At 57.8% G+C, this 23,528-nt stretch overlaps 1 protein-coding gene across 2 annotated transcripts in view; it reads right to left on the bottom strand.

Moving 5' to 3' along the window:
- Positions 1–8,003, bottom strand: part of ARHGAP23 (Rho GTPase activating protein 23) — a 70,441-nt gene extending 62,438 nt beyond the window's left edge. Inside the window, exon 1 of one of the 2 annotated variants that reach the window (XM_045889027.3) lies at positions 7,864–8,003. In XM_045889027.3, the coding sequence (XP_045744983.1) occupies positions 7,864–7,926 (63 nt within the window). In that variant the 5' untranslated portion in view covers positions 7,927–8,003. The remainder of the gene's footprint in view (positions 1–7,863) is intronic. The other variant, XM_064582725.1, reaches the window with a different exon arrangement.
- Between the last annotated feature and the right edge of the window lie 15,525 nt (positions 8,004–23,528).

The following is a 23,528-nucleotide window of genomic DNA, read 5'->3' as shown; positions in this document are numbered from 1 at the left end:
TCAACTTAAAGACAGGTTTGGAAATAGGAGATGAGAGAAAGGAGATTAATCTTATCACCAACTGGTTTTTTACTAACCCCTATGGCAATTCTACCCACCGACACTCTTTCCACTGTGAAACCCTTCTTCCCACCTTTGTGACCACATTCACACTCAGATGAAGTCACAGTGAAGACATTCCCTTGTGCCTGCTTCTGTCTGACTCCTCAGTTAGGCCAGGCCATGTTCATGTTAATAATTTTGGCAGGGGGTTAGCAAAGGATGTTCTGGCCTGGCAGACAGTATAGAGATAAATCTCAGAATCTGTGGTTATGAAATCTTAGTGAAACTTTTGGGTGGTAGGAAAAGCAGACATTGAACCCCTTGAGGGCAGGGCTGTGTCATACTCATCCAGATCCCAAGACCCACAGAGAGAGCTGGGAACACAGACCCTACATAGGAAATGGTCAACAGATGAACGAAGGCAGGTTTGCATTAAGATCTGGTTTGCATTAAGATCTGGCTGCTGCCTGATTTTCCAACTCCTGGAGTCAAGTCCTCCTCCTGCCCTCCCCCCCCCCCCCCGTAATTAGGAAGTGGAGGGACACTCTATGTGTATGCCAGGCCTGGGAATGTCCTCACTGTCCCGGGCCACACCCAGGCTCTCAGATAACATTTCAGCTAGCACGGTGGGGACCTAAGCATCTGGGAGCCACTGGAAGAGGAAAGGGTCCCAGTGGGGAAGGAAGGGGGGCTGTTTTTTCATCCCAACAGCAGTCTCAGCCTTGTTGCTTGGCCCCCATTTCCTGCCTCCCACTCCCCTCTTGCAGACATCCCACCACCTCCTGGGCTCTAGGTTCAATCTCAGCTGCCCCCTCACCCCCACCAGAAGCTTCAGGGCAGAGGGAGGGCACGGTGCCAAGGATTCATTAGAGTTAATGAAGGCTCAGCTCTGCAGATGCTAGTGCAAGATACAGGAGAGTATCAGAACCGCCCAAGGCCCCCCATCAGGGCCTGGGGTGCTCAGCTCCCTCCTCCCCCTCTTTTGGGGAGGAAGCAGGGGCCACACCCTCAGAAGAGGAAAGGGAGATTTAGAAGGATCTTCTCAAGTACATAGAGTGCCATGATGCCGAGAGGGCAGGGCGTGGGGCCAGGAACTAGAAAAGAGCCTCAGGGTGGGGTAGGGTTCTCACCTTGGGCTGTCAAGATGCTACTATCCACTGCTTGGTCCAAAAAAATCCCACCACCAACAACCCGCTCCTTCCTCTGCCTCCTTTCATGGAATTACAGCAGAGCAGAGCTGAAGAGACTCTGAGAACTTCTCCACTACCCTGGGATTACATATAACTCAGCTGCCTGAACCCCCTTCCCACCTGGCTTCCATCCTCCATCCTCCATCTTCCTCCCACTTCGGCCTGTCCCTTCCCCTCTGCCTCTGCACTTTGCCTTGGCCTTTCTCTAGGCCTCAGCTCCCCCATGAGTCAAATGTGGAGGCAGGGGCTGGGGCGGGGCGCAGTGCCCCCAATATCCCTCCAGTTGAAATTTTCAAAGATGTGCCCTCTCTGGTCGGCTCCCCTCTCCCTCCCTCCCTTTCTCTTGGAGAACAATACAGAGTTTCCTCCACACTGAGAATGAAGGAAACTGTGGTGGAAGGTGGGGGTCCCACTCCAGCCTTTTGGGGGGTTCTCAGGAGCAGGAAAAGCTCCAATAGGCCAGACCGCCACTGTCCCTCCTACTGGGGGCTCTAAGTCCTGTGCCGGCACCAGATTCTCTCCAAGGAGTGTTCTCATGCTCCCTGAGGAAGTTAAAAAGGAAGACACAGCTGTGGACTTAGGAGCCCAGAATCAGACAGAAATCAATCTGAAGACTGATAGAAACCAGGCACAGGGCCGAAGTGAACTCTGCCCTTCCCTATATTAACCCACACTTGGGGGCCAAGCCCCTGGAGTGGTTGTCCTCCTAAATGGCTCCCACATGTCCCCCCCGCCTGGCCACATTCCTCCAGCCCACACCCCTTCTGCCAGGCTGCCTTCGCAAAGAGGCTGGCACTGGGTCCGTTTCCATCCTTGGCTTGTGGGTCTCAGTCATCCCTAGGCCCCACCCTGAGTTTGCCTCTCCTCCCAGGGATTCAGGCTGAGCTTTGAAAGGGTCACTTCAAAGAGGACCTGGCTGCTGAGGGCCCAGCCAGACCCAGGGACAGCTCCTCCTCGGCCAGATTCCCGGAGGCTGGGGACAAAGGCCCCACTGTTCCCCCGACCCCCAGACGCCCCCAAATGCACTGGGCATAAGAAGTCTTTCTTTCCCCAGTTCCGCTCTTTACAGGCCACAGCTCTGCCACTGGGAGTAGCCCTGGCTCCTCCTTCAGGAGAGGCTGGGGCATGAGGGGACAGGGAGCTAGCAGTCCCCCCTCTACCACCACCATACCCCCTTGGGCAGCCAGGAGCTTTGGAGCTGACTTCAGGACTGGCAGCCCAGGGGCCTCCCTGCCCCTCAACCACCAAGCCCTGCCCAGGCCTGCGATGGCCTCCTCCTTCTTCCATCCTTCAGAACCACAGCCGCCCTTCCACGCCTCCTCCAGGCAGCCTCCCAGGACTCCCTCTCCTCAGAGGAGCCTCCCAACCCCCCAACCACAACAGCCAACCTCTCATGTTCCCAGGAGGCTGGGGCTCTGCCCCCTCTCCCTGGTACCCTGCAGCAGGAACCAGGTCTCACCTGCTCCCCTAACTTCCTACCACAAGGTGCTGATCCCAAAGCATAGCCTTTAAAGTTTCTGTTTCAACCCTTCACCCAATGCCTGAATTCTTTCTAGTCCAGCTTGTGCCTGCTCACCTCCACTGATAGGAGCCTCATCACCTCCAGGGGCAGCTCATTTGCTCTGACTTCTCCTTGTTGCGCCAAAAGGATGTCATTCTCGTTTGCATCCATTGATTCTCATCTGTCTAACAATTGTTGCTACTAATGGTTGAGATTACCAAATGTCAGCCCCTCTACCTATATCATCTCATTTAATCCTCTCAGCGATTTTGAGGGATTATTTCAGGGATAAGAACATGGAGGCTAAAAACAAAGAACCCAGTCGCCAGGGCCACATCACATAGTGAGTAAGGGATAGAGCTGAAATTTGAACCTCAGCCGGCTGAAGGCAGGGCCCAACCAACCTGCCCCCCAGCGTGCCAAGGGGCCACGCCAGGCCCAGGTCTCTTGCCTGCCATGGTTGCCTGTATATTAGAAGGACATCTCCACACTGAGTGTTCTTTTTTCTTAGCCAGCTCCCTGCCAGACTTTGTCAGCAGATGAAGTGTGACCTAACCATGCAGATGACTGATGTGATTTCAGACCAGCAAATGGGGGGCAGAGGGGTAGTCAGAGGGAAAGAGGTCCCCTGCCCAGGGGCACATGGGTTTCAGGAGGTTGGAGGAGATGACCCTGGGCCTAAGGTTTAGGACTGGAGGTAGCTGGAAATTCAACCACTTCCCATGGAGGAAAGGTGCATGGGCGGCCATGACAAGCCCTGCCTTAAACCAGACACTCTGTCTACCCTCCAACTTGAAAGGGGCAGAATCTTCCGCCAAGGCGATGCATTGGGCTGGAGATCTCAGGGCCAGAGAGATGAAAAAGGAACAGGACTTGTTAATCCTGCCTGTAGTCTTTTCCCATGTGCCCATTGCTCAGCCCCATCCCCTTAGAATTCTGGGGGAAGAAGGAGGGAGTGAGAGGGGCCCCAGCAGCCCCTGTTAAACCTTCGAAGGCAGTCATGACAGGGTGTGAGCTTTCCTTTCCTCTCTGGGTTTAGATCAGGCACTCCTGGCACACAGATAACACAGTGGTGCACCTCTAGGCTGCCTTCCCAAGACTCCAACTCCAGCTACTTCCAAAGGGTTAGATTACAGCCTTCTGTGGTTTCTCCATATTCTATCAACCAGTCAGTCAACAAACATTCTCTGAGTACTGGCTGTGGGCCTGGCCCTGTGGACACCAAGACAAACACCACACCTTTAGGGCTGCTTGGAATGAGGTTAAGAGCACAGTCAACTCCTCAGCTCTGCCACTTACTACTAGCTGTGTGACCTTAGGAAGCCACAGAATCTCTTTGGGTCAGTTTCTTCATCAGTGAAATGGGATAATGATAAGGTACTTTCCTACCTAGTGGTAACCACTATGGAAGTAGTTCCTATTATTACTTTCCTTGTCCTCAAATAACTCCAGGACGATGGAGGCAACTGATGTGTAGACCAGCTGTCACAATGCCAGGGGGAGAGCTGGGCATGGGGCACCCTGGGAGGCCAGGGGCAGGGCTGCTCCCCCTGGCCTCCACTTCACAAACATTTATAGAGAGCCGCCCTGTGCCAGGCGCTGTGCTGGTCACTGGGGACACAGAGATGAACGGGGCACATTGTCCACTCATCCCTGCTCCTCCCCTCTGTCCCAAGGCCCAATCCCAGAACCCTGCACTGAGGGTGGGGGGCGGCAGGGGTGGGGGGCACCATGACAGAACTGCATGGAGAAAAACAAGGCCTGGGAGCCTGGAAATCAGGACACCTGGGTTCATGTCCACCACTCACAGGCCACCTGACCTTGGGCACTGTCTAGCCTCAGTTTCCCCATTTTAGCATGAAGGAGTTGGACAAGATAACCCCTCTGGTCCTGACCCACTCTGACAGGTAACAAATAACCCCACTCCCACAGACCTTTAAACTCACCCCAGTGCGGTCCCTAGGCCATCTCAGCCTGCTGTCCCACTGAGGCAGGGGGGAAGAGATACCCGCCTGGTACTGACTGGCACTGTCCTGCTAAAGAGCTGGCACAATTTCGCATGAAATGGGGGGGCCTGGATCTAAAGGCGGGTTGTCTGAAGGGGGTGGGGGGTGCTGGGGAAAGGCAGAGCCAGCTCCCACAGGCCCTATTCATGGCTGTCTCTGGGGAGGGAGAGAGAGCAGGATAATTAAAACTGGGCTTTGTCCAAATCCCTGACCAAGCCAATATCTCACCTTTGAACCCCTGCAGCCAACAGAGCAGGGCTGATGCCCCTTTGGAAGGAAAACACCAATGAACTGAGCCCCAGTCCAAGGGCTGTGGGCTAGCCTGAGGTGGGGTGTGGGTGTTGGGGGAGTCAATGAGCTGATTCCACACCCACCAACGTTGGATGGGCACCTAAGGCTTTGCCACCCTGAGGCCTCCAGTCCTCTGCCCTGTCCCAGCCTGACGACAAGCAACCAAGCTCCCATCCAGCGAGAGGTTAACCTTGTTCTTGAGCTGTGGCCTAGATGGACACAGATCCAGGGTGGGAGTGGCATGGGACCAGGGAAGGCCCAAGAAACAGGATGGCAGGGTGAGAGCATGGATTCTGCAGCCAGATCGCCACATTCCTTCCCCAGCTCTGCCACTCGTTAGTGATGTGACACTGGCCAAGCTATTAGCTCTCTAGGCCTCAGTGTCTTCAACTGTAAAATGGGGACAATAACGGTACCCACATCACAGTGGTGGTGTGAGGATTAAATGAAGTAATTTTTATAAACCCTGGCCCGGAGTCATTGCTACCTACGTCTTAACTATCAGGTGTTTTATTAAAGCAATTCCCGCCTCCTTAAAAACACATTTTTTTTTTCAGGCACTAATGTATGCATTTATTTGCATATATTTGTATCTCCTCTGAATCTCTCCAGATTCCTACACTTGGAATCCAGTGTCAAGGGATCTACCTAACCCACTGTCCTGGAGGAACCTTCCTTGTGGGATGTTCCAGGCCAGACTGGGATGCTGCAGCTCCGTAAGCCTCTCCCTACAAGTCCCCCTGCAGAGCTAACTGCAGTCCCTCACACTATAACTTAGTTCATTCTCCTTCTTTATCGTCTCTTTTAACCTTATATACCAGGTAGTCCTTCTGCAATGAAGGATGAAGTGACGCATGCCCCTGCCCACTCCAGCCCTGCCCTATTCTACAACCAGCACCATCCCTCATCCCCACTCCCATCCCTGGCAAAACTGCTGCACCCCTGGCGGACCAGAGGGGCCTCCTGCCTCTCTTCCCCATGGGCTCAGGGCAAGCCTGATGAGGGGGCAGAGAGGTCCCCATCCAGGCAGCCCAGCACGAGGCCTACTCCCTGTGTCCAGTCCCTCTCTGCTTGGGCTGGGATCCTTGTAAGCCTGCCCCATTGCCCATGGGGTACCAAAGCCACCTTCCTAACAGCACGCCCCTCCCAAAGTTTCACTTTATGCCAGGATCTCATCAGGGTACCCAGGTTCTAGCCCCAGCGCTCTCACTGTGTGGTCTCAGATCTGAATACCCACCCTGCCCGCTCACAGGGCTTTTGAGGTCCTGGAATCCAGCATCGAAGGTAAAAGGGATTTATTGCTCTTATCATTCCCAAGGGGAAGGTCAGGCCTCAGCTTCTGGAAAAGGAGTTCCCAGCAACCTAAGGGTAGACCCAACCACCTTGCGAGCAAGTGGCCGAGGCTGGGGCTGGGGGCCTTTGAGTTGTTTGGAGGCAAAATGACTGGTTATGTAATGGAGATTCAAATCGCATGCCAATGAGCACATCTCAGTGAGAGCAGCCACTCTGGGGAGTAAGGCTGTTGCCCTGGCATAGAGGCAGAACCACATGGAATCAAACCCCATCCACCCCCAGATGGGCCTGGAGTGGGGGTGGACATGGTAGGGGGGAGATGAAGTATGTGTTGTTGGGGGTGGGGGGTGAATCCATGGGGCTCAGCCTTAATGACCTCCACCCCCACCCCCTGTCCATCCTGAATTTCAAGTTTGTAATTAGGAAACACTTTGGCTGAAACGTGCAGGGAGAGTCCGGGAAGAGAGATGCAGGTTGAGAAAGAACTGAGCATACATGCAGCGTCTGAGAAACACACCAGTCTCAGAAAGAGTTTGCAAAGCACCAGACCCCAGCTCCATCATGGGATGGGGGGCGGGCAGGGGAGGCAGCTGAGGAAGAGCATCACTAAGTCCTCCAGCCTTGTCAGAAGAGGAAGAGGCCTCGGCCCAGACCTTGACCACAACCTGGACCCCAAGGGAACTTCTTTTCCAACCGGGGAAACGACTGTCCCCAGAGCGCCCAACGCTTCCACTTGGGAAAGGAGGGTGGTGCAGTGTTGGGGTACTCCAGCACTGGGCAACCGGGCTCGGAGGCCCTTACTGGCCCCTCCCCAGCTTCAGCAGCTGGCAGATGAAAGAACCCAAGCAAAGCAGCCCAGCGCTGAGTAATGCCCCTGGCACCCTGCGCCCAGACCCACCCACAGCCAGCCCGAGGGGGCGGAGGGGAGCGCAGGGGAGCCTTCGGGACCCGAGGTTCCCGGGCCTGTTTCTTTTCCCCAGGAGCCAGTGGAGCGGTAGACCCGCTCCCTGAAGCTCGTCGTGCGGTCCGGCCCGGCAGGGGGCGAGTGTGGCGCGGGGAGGGGGGTGTCCGGCCTCAGTGGCCAAGGACATCCCGCTCCGGGAACCCCCTCCCCCACTCCCTCTCTCTCCAGCTGTGCCGGGGCCTCGCCAACGGAAAACGAAAACTCGGGCAGAGGAAACGGCGGCAGGCGCCCCGCCTGAAAAACCCGGACAAAAGGCGCGGGCCTCCCGCCCCCGCTGCCCGGCCGCGGGGGGCCTGACACCGCCGCCCTGGTCCGTGCCCTCTGCCCAGGCAGCCCCGTACGCGTCCCGGCCCCCTGCCTGCCTTCCTCCATCCCGCCCCCCTGCCCAGGGCACCTCTCGCTCCGGCCGCCTCCCCGGCCCGCCACCAGCCCAAGTTCCCTGCAGCCGTGCCCGCGGTGTCCGCGCCGTGCGCCCCAGGCCGTGCCCGCCGAGCGGGGGCACCGCGACCCCGGCCCTGCGGCCAGCTACCCGGCAGCGCCTGGATCCGCCCCCCTCCCCTGGCCCAGCGCCCTCACCTGAGGGGGCCGGGGCTCCGGGCGGGGCGGGATCCCGACCAGGCAGAAGGCGACTCCATTCATCGGGCGGCAGCGGCGGCTCTGCGGCCAGGGCACTGCTGGGGGCGCGGGCAGGGACCCGGGAGGGGCGGGGCCGGAGGGGGCGGGGCCGAGCGCGGAGTGCCCCCCCCTCGGGGGGCCAGCCCCTTCGCTCCTCCCCCTGCGCTCCCGACGGGGCGCACCCGCCGCCTCTCCCCAGGGCAGCTGACTGGCAAAGGGGGTTCAGGCAGGGGTTAGCGCCGGCAGCGGAGCTACGGGGCAGTGAAGCCTGGGGAACAGAGGTGGTCTCGGGGAGACAATTTGGGCTGGCCTCCCGGGAACCGGCCCAAATAGGTGGTGATCCTGGCTGGCCGAGGAAAGAGGCCAAGGGCACCCAACCCAGAGCTAGCACAGGGAGAGGAAAGGGGGAAGGAAGAGAGAGGGAAGCAAGAGGAAACATAGCCAGACAGAGGGAGTCAGAAACAAAGACTGAGACACAGAAAGCATGACAGGGACAAGATACAGCGTAGAGAGCAGGAGAAGACAGTCAGAGACAAAGATAAAGAGACCCAGGATTGAAGAGAGGGAAAGACAGAAAAAGGCTTAGGGAGCCTTCTGTCCAGAGATTTATGGAGACAAGGACAGAGATGGTGATGCCCGTGGGAGTGGGGGCGGGAGGGAGCTTTCAGGGGCTCCAGCCCCTCTATCTAGGGTCTCCCTCCTAGGCCGAGTCTCAGTCCAGGACCCCAAGGAGGCAGAGGAGTGGAGGCTGGAAGAGAGAGGCTGGCAGGTGCCCCAGCCCTTCAGACCCCCAGCCAGCCAGCTCAGGCCTCTGGACCAGCTCATAGATCTGCTCTGCAGGGGACAGCAGAGAGGGCAGAGATGGCCCCAGGCCTCCCACTCACAAGCTCCCCACAGCCTTCCTTTGGGGCTTCATGCCAGGGTGGGCCCAAAGAGCCACTGGGGTCCTGAGCCAGTTCTTCATTTCCCTGCCCCCAAGCAGGACCCCTCCAGGCCATCTCCTAATGATCCGGGAAGAGATAGTCCCACAGTCCTTCGTTTCTGACAGAAAGTTCTTTCTACTGTCTAACTGACATCCTTGTTACTTCCTGTATTTCCTACGGCCTATGCTTACCTCTTTTCCGTGCCTTCTTGCAGTTTTAACGGGCTCCTGTATTCCTCCACCCAGATTATGAAGAAAAGGTGGGAGAGGCCACAGATAGATAGGAATAGGATTGGGATAAGACAGGCAATGAAAGTGGAAGGCTGACTCGGTTCACTGGAATCACCCACCTCCTCTGGGCAAGGAGACCTCATAAAACCTGCCTACTTCACCACCATCACCAGCCCCAAGTCCCCCACCCAGGACCAGGGACTCAGGTCCCAGAGCAGGTAAGAGTGGCCCAGACACCAACTAGGCCATCCCTACTCCTGTGAGCCTGAGGAAGGACATACTGACTTGGTTTTAAATCTTATGTTTTATTTAATTTCTTTGAAATTCCCTGGCAGTCCATGGAGAGGGCGGCTCTCACAATGATGGAAGGGCACGTCATGACTCCTCGTCCTTCCCCACCTCTCTTCATCAAGGTCGCGAGTGCAGCTGGACTTGTCCCCCTCTTCTGAGAAGTCCTTCCTGCCGTCTAACTGTGACCCATCATACTGCCTGTATTGCCTTGCATGGTTTTCAACAAGGTTCCTGTTTCTACCTCCCTCTGTCCTATAGCTCCAGTGGTCCAAGGCTTGCTGCCACCCTGGCTCAGGGGTCTCTCCTCCCAGGACAAACGGGCTGTCTCTGTAAGGGGGAAGCAGTGACACCTGGGATCCAAACTGAACTGCGGCTGTACAGGGGAGGGGAGGAGGGTGGTGACCGCTGGGGTGCCCCTGGCTCACTTTTTCCAGAGCCTGATGCCCTCAGACACTGCGGGAGGCAGTGAGAGGAAATGAGCTCACTCCCGCCAGCAGATGAATTCCTCCCTCCACAATGCACTGCGCTCACCTCCCCCACCCTCTCCCACTTCCCAGAAAGTGCGCTCTTCCCCCACCCTGCTGCCCTTCCCACCTCTTCCTGCACCTTGACCTGCACCCCCATCCTGTCCTGGCCCTCCCCCATCAACCTTCTCCAGCCCCTCTTCCTCCCATCCTTTCCCTCGGGCTCCCTGGGTCTCACTCCCTGGTCCTACCACCCAACCCCAAATCCACTTCTATTCCTGGCACACTCTTTCTCTGGGGGTCCTGGAAGCAGAGCCCAACATGGGTGGAGGGGGTCCTTCACTAAGGACCCTCCTTATATTCCCCCTCTTTCTAAGCTCCTCCCCCAGCCCAGTCACCTTCCTTGGTTCACAAATGCTTTTTGGGAATCCTAATATATGAAGGGGTGGGGGACTGGAGGTTGCCCCTGGGGAAATGGGGATAAGACCTAGCTCCTTCCCTTGAGGAGTCCTAGTCTTACCAATCCTGACTCTATAGTGAGATCTCCGAAAAGGAACAATGGAAGGCCAGAGAAGCAGAGGAAAGCTTCCAGAATGAGGTGGCCTTGAGCTTTTAGGGGCTTCATGGGTGAGGTGGGGGGGCGGGGAATGGGGGTTAAAAGCATTCCAGGGAAAAGGACTATCAATAGGCAAAGGCAGGAGAAAGCAGACTTTAGTGATATGGCTGGAGCCAAGCAGAGGGTAAGGAGGGTACAATGTAGGCAGGAAGCATGGAGGGATGAGGAAGGAAACGGGCGGGGATATGCCGATGGAGTGACTGGGCCTGAGGCACTTAGATTCTAGCCTGGCCAGGGGCAGGGATTTAGGCGGAGATGTGCCACATTGCAGGAAAGAAGGAGAGCAGCAAAGAGATGCGGATGGCCGGCGGGGGGGCGGGGGGGGGGAGACACTGCACTAAGGCAGAGGCAAGAAACATCAGAGGCCCCCCAGACCAACTGGCTGTTGCGGGAAGGAGACGGAAAAATCTGGAGTGTTCTCAGGGAGACGGGGCATGCCAGGCACTGTGAGTCCTTTGTATGTATTATTCCAATTCAGCCTTACATTATTCCAATTCAGCTTTGAAATAGATATTATAATCCTCATTTTATGGATAAGGAAACTGAGGCCCAGAGAGCTTGAGTATCTTACCCAAGTCCACCCAGACTTTGAATCCAGGCATTTGGGCTCTGGAGTCCACACACTTAACCCATAGGCCGTACTGCCAAGCGGAGTAGTGACGAGCAGCTTAAACTCTGGGTCCATCTCTCGGAAGAGAGGCCTGAACTGGAGACAGGGCTTTGGAAGTCATCAGTAGACCAGGGGTGTGGTTCAGGTTCTCCAAGGACAATACAGAGGGGAGATTGGATACCAGACAGGACCTGAGGAGCATCACCTTTAGGGGCCGGTGAGGAAGACAGGGAGGACTGAGAAGAAGCAGGTAGCCCGAGGAACTGTGTTGGGCAAAGAGGACACTTTCAGAGGACCGGTGGAACCAGAGGCCAAATTATACAGTGAGGAAGAGCATCGGGGATGAGGAAGTGGAGTCAGGCCTGTTAAGAAAGTGAGCAGCACAGGTGAGCTGTGGGCGAGTCTTGGGCAGGAGAGAGACGGAAGGGGTGATGAGTGGGGCGAAGGAAGAAGCAGCAGAGCCTGGGGCTCCAGAGGAAGGACCTGTGTCCCCCAGCTCCAGCTAGGGCGAGGAGAGGAGCATGGGGGCAGGTCAGGGAGGGGTCCTCAGACCAGAGCCGCCCCCCATGGCCAGGATGAGGCCTGGCCCAGGAGCCAGCTAGGAGTTACATGGTGTCATCAAGGAGCACTGACCCTAGAGTCCAAAGGCCTGGGTTCAGGTTCCCATCCTGCCCACCTGGTCGCTGTATGTTTTTGAGGAAAAGGACATCCTCTGAGCCTATTTCACCCTCTGTAAGATGAGAACAATAAGGCCTTCTCTGCCTGCCTCCCACTGGGGGCTCACACTTGATAATGGATTCAAAGCACCCCGGGAGCTGAAAAGGAGAAACAGTGGGTGGAAGGTGGGTTATAGGAACCGAGGCCGCAACCCTAACCCTGGACAACAGCTTCGGCCCTTCCACCGAAGGGGAAAGAGCACCCCCTGGTGGAGAAGGGTGGGAGGGCAGGACTAGAGGGGATCGCTGAGGAGAGGCTTGTTCCTGTGCCTCTGGCTTTCAGTCCCCCAGCTTGTCCTCTGCTTGTCCCCTGAAAGCAACCCACCCCCACCTAAATGCTCACCTCTAAAGCAGGTGTGGGCCCAGTTCATTCAAGTCAAAAGATATTTATTAAGCTCTGACTACATGCAAACTGCCGTGTGTGGTCGTGGGGACCGTTGATGTTCCTGCCGTCTTTGGGCTCAAATTCTAGGGAAAGCAAGCAACAGCAAGGGATGGCTGCAATGTGGTGGAAGCAGCGCACTGAGGAAAACAAGAGGGCCTCCCACAATGAGGGCAGAAGTCAGGGGCCCTGGAAGGCCCTGTATGGCCTAGACCTTGAAGGCTCTCAGCGGGCAAGTGGCAGAGGAAGGAGGCCTGAAGCTGAGAGCTGGGGAGGGCGTGGGGCCCAGGTTCTGGCAGAAGCCCCAGGCATCCCACAGAGTGGATCTTGCTGAGCATCTTTAATGGCATAGGGTGGGGCAAGGGGCCACTCAAGAAGACACCAGTCCCCACCCTCCTCCCTGCCGCCAGGTCCCTCAGGAATCCCACCCGAACACCCCTCAGAGAGGGAGGCTACATACCCCCTAGGCTGATTGGGGCCAAGGGGCATTGGTAACCTGCCAAACAGCTGGGAACCCAGCCCAGCTGGCTTGGGGGTGGGAGCAAGAGGCTGCAGCTTCTCCAGCTGGCAGCTGGGCAAACAAGCCACACCCAGTAAAACCCTGGTGTCAGGGCAGGGGATGGGTGAAAGATGCCCAGCCCTGCCATTCTCCACCCACAGCCCCTCAGCAGAACCATGTTTGTCATGATGCGGGGAGAAGAAGAGGCCCTGGGCTGGGGTCTCCACCCTTGCAGGGTCCCAACCGTGTGATACTGGGTCATGGGGGACCCTGTGGCCTGGACTGTGTGTACAAGGCTAACAGACGACTTCTAAGCACCATGACATCACCTAACACATCACCAAGATGTGTTCAAATGTACTGAGTACCTACTGTGTGCCAAGCTCTTTACAAACATGATTTCATTTACCCCCCATGACAACCCTGTAAGGCAGGTATTATTAGCCTCACTATATAAATGAGGAAACAAGCTCCGAAAAGTTAAGTAACTTGGCGAAGTCGGATGCCAAGCCACTGCTCCATGAAGCAGGATCCCTCTGGGAGGAGCTAGGCCAGGTAGTGTTTTCCCAGCTCCAGGATGCTAAATTCTGAGGTTCTATGTGAGGGTGTTTAAATTCTTGCAGCAACTGGCCTGCAGTCCTGCTTTTGCCACAGGCCCCCAGAGCCTGCCCAGCTGTACCAAAGCCCTGCACACAAGAGGGCCCTGGTCCACTCTCCTCCCTGTCTCCATTTTGCCCTTCTAGGAGCGGGGGGGGGGGGGGGGGGCAGGGGGGAGAGGAGGGGAGAGGAGGGACACATGGAGGGAAGAGAAGAGGAGGGGAAGGGTGGAGGAGGAGGGGAGAGGTAGCTCCCACTTTCCCCTGGAAGCTCTGGAAATCCCCCCGCAGCTGCTCCTTCTCCTCTGTCTGGCTCTGAGCCAGCCCCGGGAGGGAAAGGGGAGTAGATGGGGAGAAAAGAGGGGCAGGGCCCTGACCACAGGGGGCAAGCCCCTCCGTCCTGGCACCCACCCCACCTGGCAATTCCAGCCCCTATGAGAGATTCCAGGCGTGCTCCCCTTTAAGAGACCCTACGTGCCAAAATCCACGCATACCACACAGACACATTGGGGCGGTTCTTGCACTATAAAAGGATTCTTCGCTTTACAAGAGGGCTCAGCACATGGGAAACTTAAAATAGGAGCTTCCCCTGGTTGCTGTGAAAGAAGCTCCGATTTCAGAAGCACCCCATACACACCATGCTTCTGACACATCCAGAAAGCCGGTGACACCCACGGGGGCCCCAGGGCTGGGGCTGCCTTAAGACATTAACATCGGCCTGGGCACCTCCCTGGTTGTGCTGAACATCAGAGTCCCCATTGGGGGGGGACGTGTCTCACAGTCCAGCAGACGGGCTGACTGCTGGGCTGCTTGGCAGGGTGTCCTAGGACACCTAGAAAGGACCCGGGAAACCACCGCTCAGCACAGCTGCCAGGGATTTCACAGCAGCCCAGAGAGAGGACAGATACCCAAGACCTCCCCGTGTCCCTTTGATGGGGGCGGGCAGGAGCCCAGTGTCCTACTCTCCTCCCGCTCCCTCCTCCCCTCTGCAATGCCAGGGCACAGGGGAGCCCGGCTCTGTCCCCTGGGAAAGCGAAAACAGCTGACCCCCAGAAGAGGTCCGGAAGGCTGATGGGGGGGCAACTGAGGGCTGCTTTGAGGAGCGATTCAGGCCCAGCTGCACTCCCAGTAAGATGCCTTTAGGGTCCTCTAGGCAGAAAGTAGCGATGGTCCCTAGACCTACCTCTCCTTTTTTTTTTTTTTTAAATTGAGGTGAAATTCACATAACATAACATTAACTGTTTTAATGTAAGCAATTCGGTGGCATTTAGTACTGTCCCCCAACCCCTACTTTTTGCACTCAGAGTGGAGCGGTGGGTAGAGCCGGTAAGGATGGCAACAGCAGATAATGACGAATGGAGTCCCCTTCCCCCTGCCAGGCCTGGTGCTGCCACCGGCCATTTAAATTAACAACCAAGATGCCAAACAGGCCTGGAGACTAGACCAGCCCACAACTCCGCTCCAAACATCACACCCAGCCCAGGGAAGATGCCCAGAGCACTTCATGCCTCCCCAGAACTTAGGATCGCCCCCTCCCCTGACTCCTCACCCTCTACCCCTCCTCTCACCCCTCCTCATCACCATCATAGACAACCCAAGAACCCCTCTGCCAGAGGTAGGGGGACTGTGCTCAGTCTGGAGGGGAGGGGTCTCAGAGACCAGGACCCCAGGCCACTGCTTTAGGCAGAGCAGTCCCAAAGAGCCCAGGAGTGTGGATAAGCCCCGCACTTAAAGGCGCGCCCAAGGACAGAAAATCCCACCACTCCAGACCCCACCCCAAGACCTCCTACCAAGTCAGGATTATGAAGGAAGTAAGACAATCTCAAGAGCAGCCCCCTCACTCCTGTCCAGCCTGCTGCCCCTCTTAGAGGAGGAGACTGATTGCCAGTCAGAATAGAGGCCCCCCCTCACTCACGTTAAGGGGACTGGCCCCCCTTCTCCATTTGAGTACCCTGGAGGGGGTGAGGAGCTCCAACCTGAGGGAGGCTTCATCCCTGCCCCTTTCTGATGGAGACCATGTAAGGGAAAGACAGCCCCCAGGGCCTGGCTGGGGCTGCAGGTCTGTATTTGGGGGGCATACGGAGAAGCTGCCCAGCCCACCCCATCTTTTCACTGCCATGAAATGGTGGCAGCAGCTGCTGCAGCTGCTGTAACTGGGGGAGGAGGGGGAGCCTGGCTGGGAGAAGACCCTCCATGTGTAGGTGGGGGAGGGAACCGGCTGTGTCGGTCGTGTCCTGAGGTCTCACTAGGGGGTCGGCGGTAGTTGGTGTGGGAGAGCTACCTCCGCCTCCTGTCACTCGTTCATCCCGCAGGGCCTGCAGCCCCCTCAGGCCCGGGATCCTAGCAGGGGCTGAGAGCTTACCGAGTGAGGAGGGGGGCTTCTAGATGCGGGGGCTCTCCTGGGGGGGGAGAGAGGCAGCGTGCGCGCCCTCTGCGCGCCTCCCTGGGTGTCAGCGTGTGTGTGCGTGTGTGTGTGTGTGTGTGTGTGTACCCACCAGCTCAGGGTCACACCAGCCCCGTCCCTCCCCCAGAGCGCCCGCGGGGCTCGCAGCCCTAGCGCCCCAACCCCCCTCCCCCGCGGCGCGCCCACCCTCAGCCCGCGCTGACGGCCCCCGCCCTCCGCTCCCAGACACGCACCCGCGCCCCGCGCCCGCCGACCTGCTCCATGCTACTGCCCGCTACGCCGTCCTCGCCGCGCCGGCCCCGGGGGGCGCCGAGGGCGGCGGCCCCTCCATGCGCCCTGTCGGTGCGGCAACCCGGCGACCGCCCAGCGCGAGGAGCGCCGGTTGTCAGCCGCCCGGACCCCCGCCCCGCCCCGCCCCGCAGGCCCCGCCCCCTCCCCCCACCCGCGGGGGGAGGCGCGGCGCTCACACCCGCGCGCGCGCGCGCGCACACGGTCACACACGCACGTTAATGCACAGCCACTCACATCCAGGGGCTCATCCCTGCCAGCACACCTGGTTCTCCCTGCCCTGGGGACACTGTTAGTCCAGAGAGGACACCCTCCGAGCGAAGCCCCTCTCTTCATCTCCGAGATTTATGAGTTAGAAGGGCCCCCCCCTCCTCATTTTACAGGGGCCACAGAAAGGTTTGCCTGAGGTCACCTGGCAGCTTGGTGACAGAGCTGACCCATGGCCCAGACCACTGTCTCCCAGGCTGATGGCCCTCCTCAGGGTTTGCCTGAGAGCAGGTCAGAGACACCCACAGAGCCTGGGACGCAGGGAGACGCGGCCCTGGCCCCCACCCTGCGAGCAGGGGTCTGGATCCTGTGACCTTGTGAGGACAGGAGATGGTGGGGAGGCGCCACTCCCTGCTGCCAGGACCCAGCCTCTGTTCAAATGTGTTCTGAGGTGCTTGGCTGGGTGTGGGGAGCAGAGATGGAGATTCCTGTCGCCTACCGTGTGCCATGCCCCACGCATATGCCAAGCAGGAGGAGAGGCTGAACTGTTGGCCCACTGCTAGAGAAGCGTCATCTGAAGCCCCCGATGCTGGCCAGGCCCCTGACTGCTGGTAGTGGCGCCACCCACTCTGGTAAAGACAAAGAGGTGGCAGAGAGACTGCCCCCCCCCCCCCATCAGAGGCGGCTCCTGACTGCGCACTGCTCCTCTGTCCTGCCCCTCACCGGGCAGGGCCGAGCTGAGGGTGAGATCACATGAGCAGGCATGTGAGAGGCAGGCATGCTGCCCAGGAGCGTGGAGTCCAGAGTGGACAGGGGTGGGAATTAACCTGCCCTGAGGCGGGTAGCAGGGTGGGAGCTTCGGTGGGCAGGGGCTGGCCGCCTAGACCCGCCCCCCCGGGGGCCAGTGCCCAGCCTGGCATGAAGGGGGTTTCACCCCTTCTCACTGCACCCTGGCCTCTGTTGGGCACCAGAGGGTGAAGGGGCAGAGGGCGGGAAGCTGAGATGGGACGAGTTAAGATCTTCAGTGGGCCCAGACAAAGGGGGCTTTATAGGCTGGGTGTGGGGGACATGCTGGGGGGAGGGAAGCAGGAATGCAGGCCGGGGAGGCCCTGAGCTCATGGGCAGACCGGCTTGGGGCTGAGGTTGGACTCCCCCAGTCCTCCCACGCTTGGGCCCTGTGCGGTATTTGCTGCTTTGCTCCTGGGACGGCAGCCAGGAGCCCTGGCAGCCCCTCATCTCGGGCCACCCGTCTTCTCAGGGGTCTGGTGGGCACTCCCCACGCACTCCCAGTCTTCCCCGCCCAGCTGGCCGCAGCCTCTCTTGGCTTCCCTGCCATGCCCTCTCAGCGGCCTCGTGGCCCCTGTCTGCTACCCAAGTGAGTGAGTGCCCTGCTGGCTGCCTGGGGGAGGGGAGGGACAGATTTGGGTGGGGTCACAAGGCTAGGGGGTCAATGGGGCCCTTTGTCTCTTCAGACGGAGTCTGTCCTGGGCTAAAGAGACAGGAGGCCGAGAAGAGTGCTAGCCAGCAAGCATGTACCCCAGACCCTGACCCCGCCTCTCCCAGGCCGCAGTGGAGCTGGGCCCTGGGCTGTGAAGGCAGGCTCCGTTCTTCCCAGTTGTTTCCCTCTGATTCTCTTTCAGGGATGAAGCAGCCACTGGGAGGTGAAGACAAGGAGGAGGAGGTGGCTGTAGCGACAGCAGACACCCACGATGGGCTTCTGGAACAGCTGCTGCTTGGCTAGACCTAAAGTCTGGGGTTGGGCTTTGCAAAGTTGAGAACTGTCTGTCCCCAAAGATGCTGAGCTGGCCCTAACAAATAGACTCCTACTAGCCAAAGGCACAGTGGCTAGACTGCTAAACCCCGAAGCTATTTTATCAACACACCTGAGCACTGCAGGAAGCTCCACAAGCAGAGTCCCTGTGAAGGACCGCAAGATGCATGTGTGCAGCCCCCCCCCCCCAGTCCTCCCTCTTCCCTGGCAGCCTGGATCCTCGACAAGCTCCAGCTCTCTAGTTCCTATTGCTCCTCCCCACACGGGCCAGAATCTTCAGCCACAGCCTTACCTCAGAGGGGCAGCAGTAGGGGGGTGGCGGCAGGGCCCAGCCCAGGTCACTTGACATAAATCTGATTGAATCTCCTTCATAAGATTAAGAGGACACTAGTCTTGTCTCTTAATAAGTGTCTTGGGCAAAAACCTCTTTTTAGGGGGTAAAAAAAAAAAAAAAAAAGTCCCAGTCTGGTCAGCACCGAACTTTCCAACCTTCTCTTTGAGAAGCTTTGAGCCTCACTGGAGGGAGACTGACCAAGATTCAAGTCCCACATCTGCCATTCAGGAGCCGTGTGGTGTATGCACCTCTGAGTTCTGGCTTCCTCGTCCATAAGCCAAGAGTGATAATAGTACCACCTCACAGGGTTGATGGGAGATTGGGATGAGGGTGTAACATTTTTGGTCCCCGGACAGACACATAAGCCATCAATAAAAGCTAAGTGCTTTCTACAAAGAGCTGATTTAATTCGTCTTATATTGATTATTTATTAGCTTTAGTATATCAGGTGACAGTTTCTAACCTTGTTCCCAAATTCTGGGAGACCATACCCTGGCTACAACCAGGTGTTTCTTTGAGGGTGGCATCTGCCTTCCACTGGGTGGGAACGGAAATGATGAGGGCAGTTTCCAGCCTGCTTCTCCCCCCCCCACCACCAGCCCCCTTCCCTTCACCTAGGAGCCTCACGGGCTCCCCGGGGAGCAGGAGAAGGTGGAAAGAGATCTGAGAGCCACCTTAAGGCAGACGACTCCTGGGGTGGGGGTGCCATGAGCCTGAGAAGGGAGGAAGGAGGAGGATTACCCAGGAGGGAGTGGAAGGAGATGAGCGGGAAGGGGGGGGCATGGACCGCGGGGCCCCACTCCTCCACCTGCTGCTTTGTGAACAAAGCCAAGAATGATGCAATTCTGGCCTGGTTGCAGCTGAGGCTCTAACCAGGCCCTGAGAGGAAAAGTGGGTGTCGAGGGTGGGGGGTGCCGATGCAGGGGGCCTGTGGAAGCCCGGCCCTGGATGCCCAGCCCAACATGTAGCTCCCAGCCTCCTTCCGAAGCCCCTCACCCAAGGTCAGACCCCTCACCAAACAGGCCCAGCTGCCTTTGAAGCAGGAGCCAGACATGATGCAAGGAGGACATCATTCCAGGCAGCCTCCTTGGAGGGGTTGGCACCTCCCACAGGGGAGGGAGATGATGAGCCCCAGAGGCGGAGCTGGCTCAGAACACCCTCACATCGGGCCCTCCACGTGGGGGGTGGGGGGTGCTCAGTCTGCAGCTCTCTTTCCCCTTCCTCTCATCTTGGAGACGAAGGCAAAATTCTCTGGAGAAGGTGGGATGGGAAAGCTCAGGAGAACCCTGACCCAGGCTCTGCACACGGTTGCACATATTTATAGAACTCAATAAAACCCAAGGCAGACACCGAGATGCGTCTGAGCCCCCAGTGCCTGGGGGAGGCCTGGCATTCCCCTGGGGCGGTCATCAAGCCAGAGGGGGCAGGGTGGGGCCTGAGGGTGGTTTCCACCAGCTCCTGGGGTGTCTGCCCCAGCTCCCCATTCTGCCCCGGGGCCGAGAGAACAAAGCCTTCCCCCTCTCCCTCCACTTGATGAAAGGAGTCTTGTCCCGCACGCCAGGACCATGTGGAGGATGTGTCACAGGCCAGGGGCTCCGAGGGAACAGGGCATTAAATGGGGGCAGCAGAAGAGGACTGAAGATATACTGCGTTCAGGGATATTAAACCCAGCCTCGCCCCACTGCTGCCCAGCCAGACCTGAGGGGACAGCTGGGTGGCATAGCCCAGAGGCGCCACTAGGTGGCAGGAAAAGCCCAACAACTCACCCGGTTCCCCCTGTTCCCACCACCCGCTGCCCCACCCCCCCAGCCTTATCCTCCAGCAACCTTCCCCCCTTCCTCCCTCCAACCCACCCCTCGCTGCAGCCTCCGGTGACAGCCCTGAAGTCTTTTCATTTTTCCTTCCACTTTAGAGAAGGCAAAAAGCTCTCAGTCCTTCTCTTCCAAATGCCACTAATAATGATAATAATTAGTGCCTGTGGCTATTTATTGAGTGCTGAAGAGGTACCAGGCATTTTACGTGCATTATCTCATTTACTCACTCATGAGGTAAGTAAAAATACTCTCCCTCTTTGCAAGAGGAGACAGACTAAGAAAGCATAAATAGACTGTCCAAGATCCCACGACTGCGAGTCGTGCAGCCGATGTTCAGATCAGGTCTACATATGCTGGGCGGGGACCTCGCTAAGCCTGTGAACGAGTGGGTGTCGGCACGGAGAGGGGGCGAAGCACCCGTCAGATGCATGTGAGACTTTCCGTCCACCCTTCTTACCAACACCCGCCCTCCACCCCCATACCCGACCCCTTGAGATTCTAGGAGGGTGTCTTAGTCTCAGGGTAAGTGTGAAGTTTAAAAAGTTTGCCTGGGGTGCCTGGGTGGCTCAGTCAGTGAAGCATCTGACTCTTGGTTTCGGCTCAGGTCGTGATCTCAGGGTCATGAGATCGAGCCCTGAGTCCGGCTCCGTGCTCAGCGGGGAGTCTGCTTGGGACTCTCTCTCCCTCTCCTTCTGCCCCTCCTTCCTGCTCTCTCTCTCGCTCCCTCCCTCTAAAATGAATAAATAAATCTTTTTTTTTTTTAAGATTTTTTATTTATTTATTTGACAGAGAGACACAGCGAGAGAGGGAACACAAGCAAGGGGAGTGGGAGAGGGAGAAGTAGGCTTCCCGCCGAGCAGGGAGCCCGATGCGGGGCTCGATCCCAGGACCCTGGGATCATGACCTGAGCCGAAGGCAGACGCTACACCGACTGAGCCACCCAGGCGCCCAATAAATCTTTTTTCTTTTTTTTTTTTAAAGTTCGCCTGAGTGATTCGGGCTCACAAAACCTTGCTCTGAGAGCCACTGTGCCCTCCCCTGACGCCTCTTCTACGGACTGCACAAGGCATTCTGGGTTCTCTCTTTGCCCACATTGCTTGCCGCGTGAATCCCCACTCCAGCGTGGTTGCCCCCCGTTCGGCACCAAAGGTGATTCCAGCGCAGAGGACCTTCCCCCAGGGCCGTCTCCACGTCTGGCCTGGCTGTCTTTGCCCACATCCAGGGGGCATCCGTCCGTGTGCTGGCACAGCCCCGGGTGGTGGGGGCGGGGGACAGAGCAGACGAGGAACAAGACACAGAACCCACTGTCCCCAAGCAATAAGAGTTCGTGTCTAAAGCTGGGCCTGTACTGCCTTCTACATACGATGTCCATTCGGAGAAAGAGCCCGCTATCCAGAAGAAAAGGAGATGGATCCCTACTGCCCTGTTCTTCACTGACACCGGGCATGTGTGAGCGCGGCAGCTGCAGGGAAGGGGCGCGAGGAGGTGACACCCAGTGCAGAGGAACTTCTTGACATTCTCTTTGACTCCACCAGTCTCCCACACATGGTGGTTGCTGCCAGGCTGTCCTGTTCCGTTTCAAGCCTTCCACACTACCCCCAAGATCAGCTGTGACCTGCCACATTTATTTTTCCCTCCCACTAGAAAGCTAGCCAGCCTCTTCTATTCTCCACCTGTCTCATCACCCCTGGATCTGCAGAATAAAGGCCCAGAAACAAAACCAAGTTCGCAGAAGTGGGCGGGGAAAGCCAGGCCCTGACACCACACGGGATGAGACCAGAAGCCCAGGAGGTGAAGAAGGGCGCCTGAGCTGAGCTCTTGATTTTTCTTTTCTAAAGATTTTATTTGACACACACAGAGAGAGAGAGAGCACAAGCAGGGGGGAGAGGGAGAAGCAGACTCCCCGATGAGCAGAGAGCCCGATGTGGGGCTCGATCCCAGGACCCCGGGATTATGACCTGAGGTGCCCCCCGAGATGAGCTCTTTAAATGCAGACTTTCTGCTGGGGGAGAATTCAGCAGGGGGCGGTGGGTGGTTCAGTGCAACCTGGGGTCCCTGGACGAAGCCTGCTGACCCCACGTGGGGAGCATCTCCCACCAGGGCAGCTCTGGTGCTCAGACACCTTTGGCGGCAGGAGGAAGCGGTCCACACCCCACCTTTGGGCTACCTTGAGTTGCAGTCCTGTCACATGGTTCACACTCTTACTTCAACCACCAAAACTCCAATCCCTTGAGAAATTCTGAAGAAGACTGACATTTAGTGGTTAAGAACCCCTACTTTACGCGATCGAGCTGTCCCGTGTGAAAGGTGAAAATCCAGGCTCAAGGCTGGCTGACTGGGAAAGCAAGCAGCACTCCCGGGAAGGGGGCAGATGTCGCCTTTCCTCAACCACCACCACCCTTGGTGCGTGTACTCAACCATGTCAGCCCCGGGGACAGGGAGAGAGCTGAGCGCGCAGGCTCTGTCCCTCCCAGACCAGAGTCAGGACAAGCAAGCAGGCAGACACATGAACAGATAGCAGAGGAAGGAGCACTGGTTTGGCCACAAGTGGCTGGTGACAGTTCCAGAGGTGGCCCCGGAGCAAACCCTGGAAGGCCGAGTTTCCAGGTGGGGAGAGTGACAGGAAAGGGTCCCCCGGCGTGAGGGAAGGTGGGAGTGGCAGGAGAAGGGATGCCGTCCTCGGGGGGCACTGGGTGTGTCACGACCAGAGTGCAGCCTGTGTGGCAGGAGGAGAAACAGCCTTGATGCCAAGTTGAGGAGGGAAGAGTTTCTTCTCTAGGCGGAGCCATCGTTGATTTTCAACTAAGGAAGCGACTTGAGCACGTCTTTTCTGGGGAAGGACTTTTTAGAAGGACCGGCGAGGGGAGACGGGACGCAGAAAGACCAGCTGGGAAGTTGCTGGAATTGCCCAGGTGAGAAGGGGGGAATGTCTACATTAGGACATGGCAACGGAGACCAGATGAAGTCGCGGCTACAACAGGGATCGGTGCATAGGATTAGCCTGGTCAAAATTCCTCTTGAAAAGGCTCTCGGAAGGGGCTCCGCTGGAGGCCGGCGGTAACTCAGCTAACGCCTCCCCAGAGCTGGAGCCAACCCCCGAGCCTTTGGCTGAGCGCCAGACGCAAAGGGTTGTTCTCCAGAACCCACGTGGCCCCAGCAGGCACTCGGATCATGACGCACAAGATGCTCACACTACGCGAGGCGGGAGGGAACCCAGACAGCCCGAAAATTCCCTTTCCCCGGCTCACCCGCATCATCCCCGGGGACACACATGAGGGGGGACACACACGGAGGGGGGAGGGGATCTCCTGCGCCCGCACCGCCTGCCACGCGCTCGCTCGCAACCGAACCCTGCGCAGCCAGGCACCACCGACAGGTGACGCGGGACAGCCTCGGTGACAGAAGCGAAGTGCTGGCTGAAGAGAATGGCCAAGGAACACAGGGGGTGACGTAGGTGGTGTCAGGTGTTGGGGGTGAAGAG

Source organism: Mirounga angustirostris, unplaced genomic scaffold (assembly GCF_029215605.1).
Source record: "Mirounga angustirostris isolate CCGP_5_RB_7025 unplaced genomic scaffold, mMirAng1.0.hap1 SCAF_17, whole genome shotgun sequence".
Classification (NCBI taxonomy): domain Eukaryota; kingdom Metazoa; phylum Chordata; class Mammalia; order Carnivora; family Phocidae; genus Mirounga; species Mirounga angustirostris.
The sequence above is the reverse complement of the archived record's forward strand: the minus strand, read 5'-3'. Positions and strand labels throughout refer to the sequence as shown.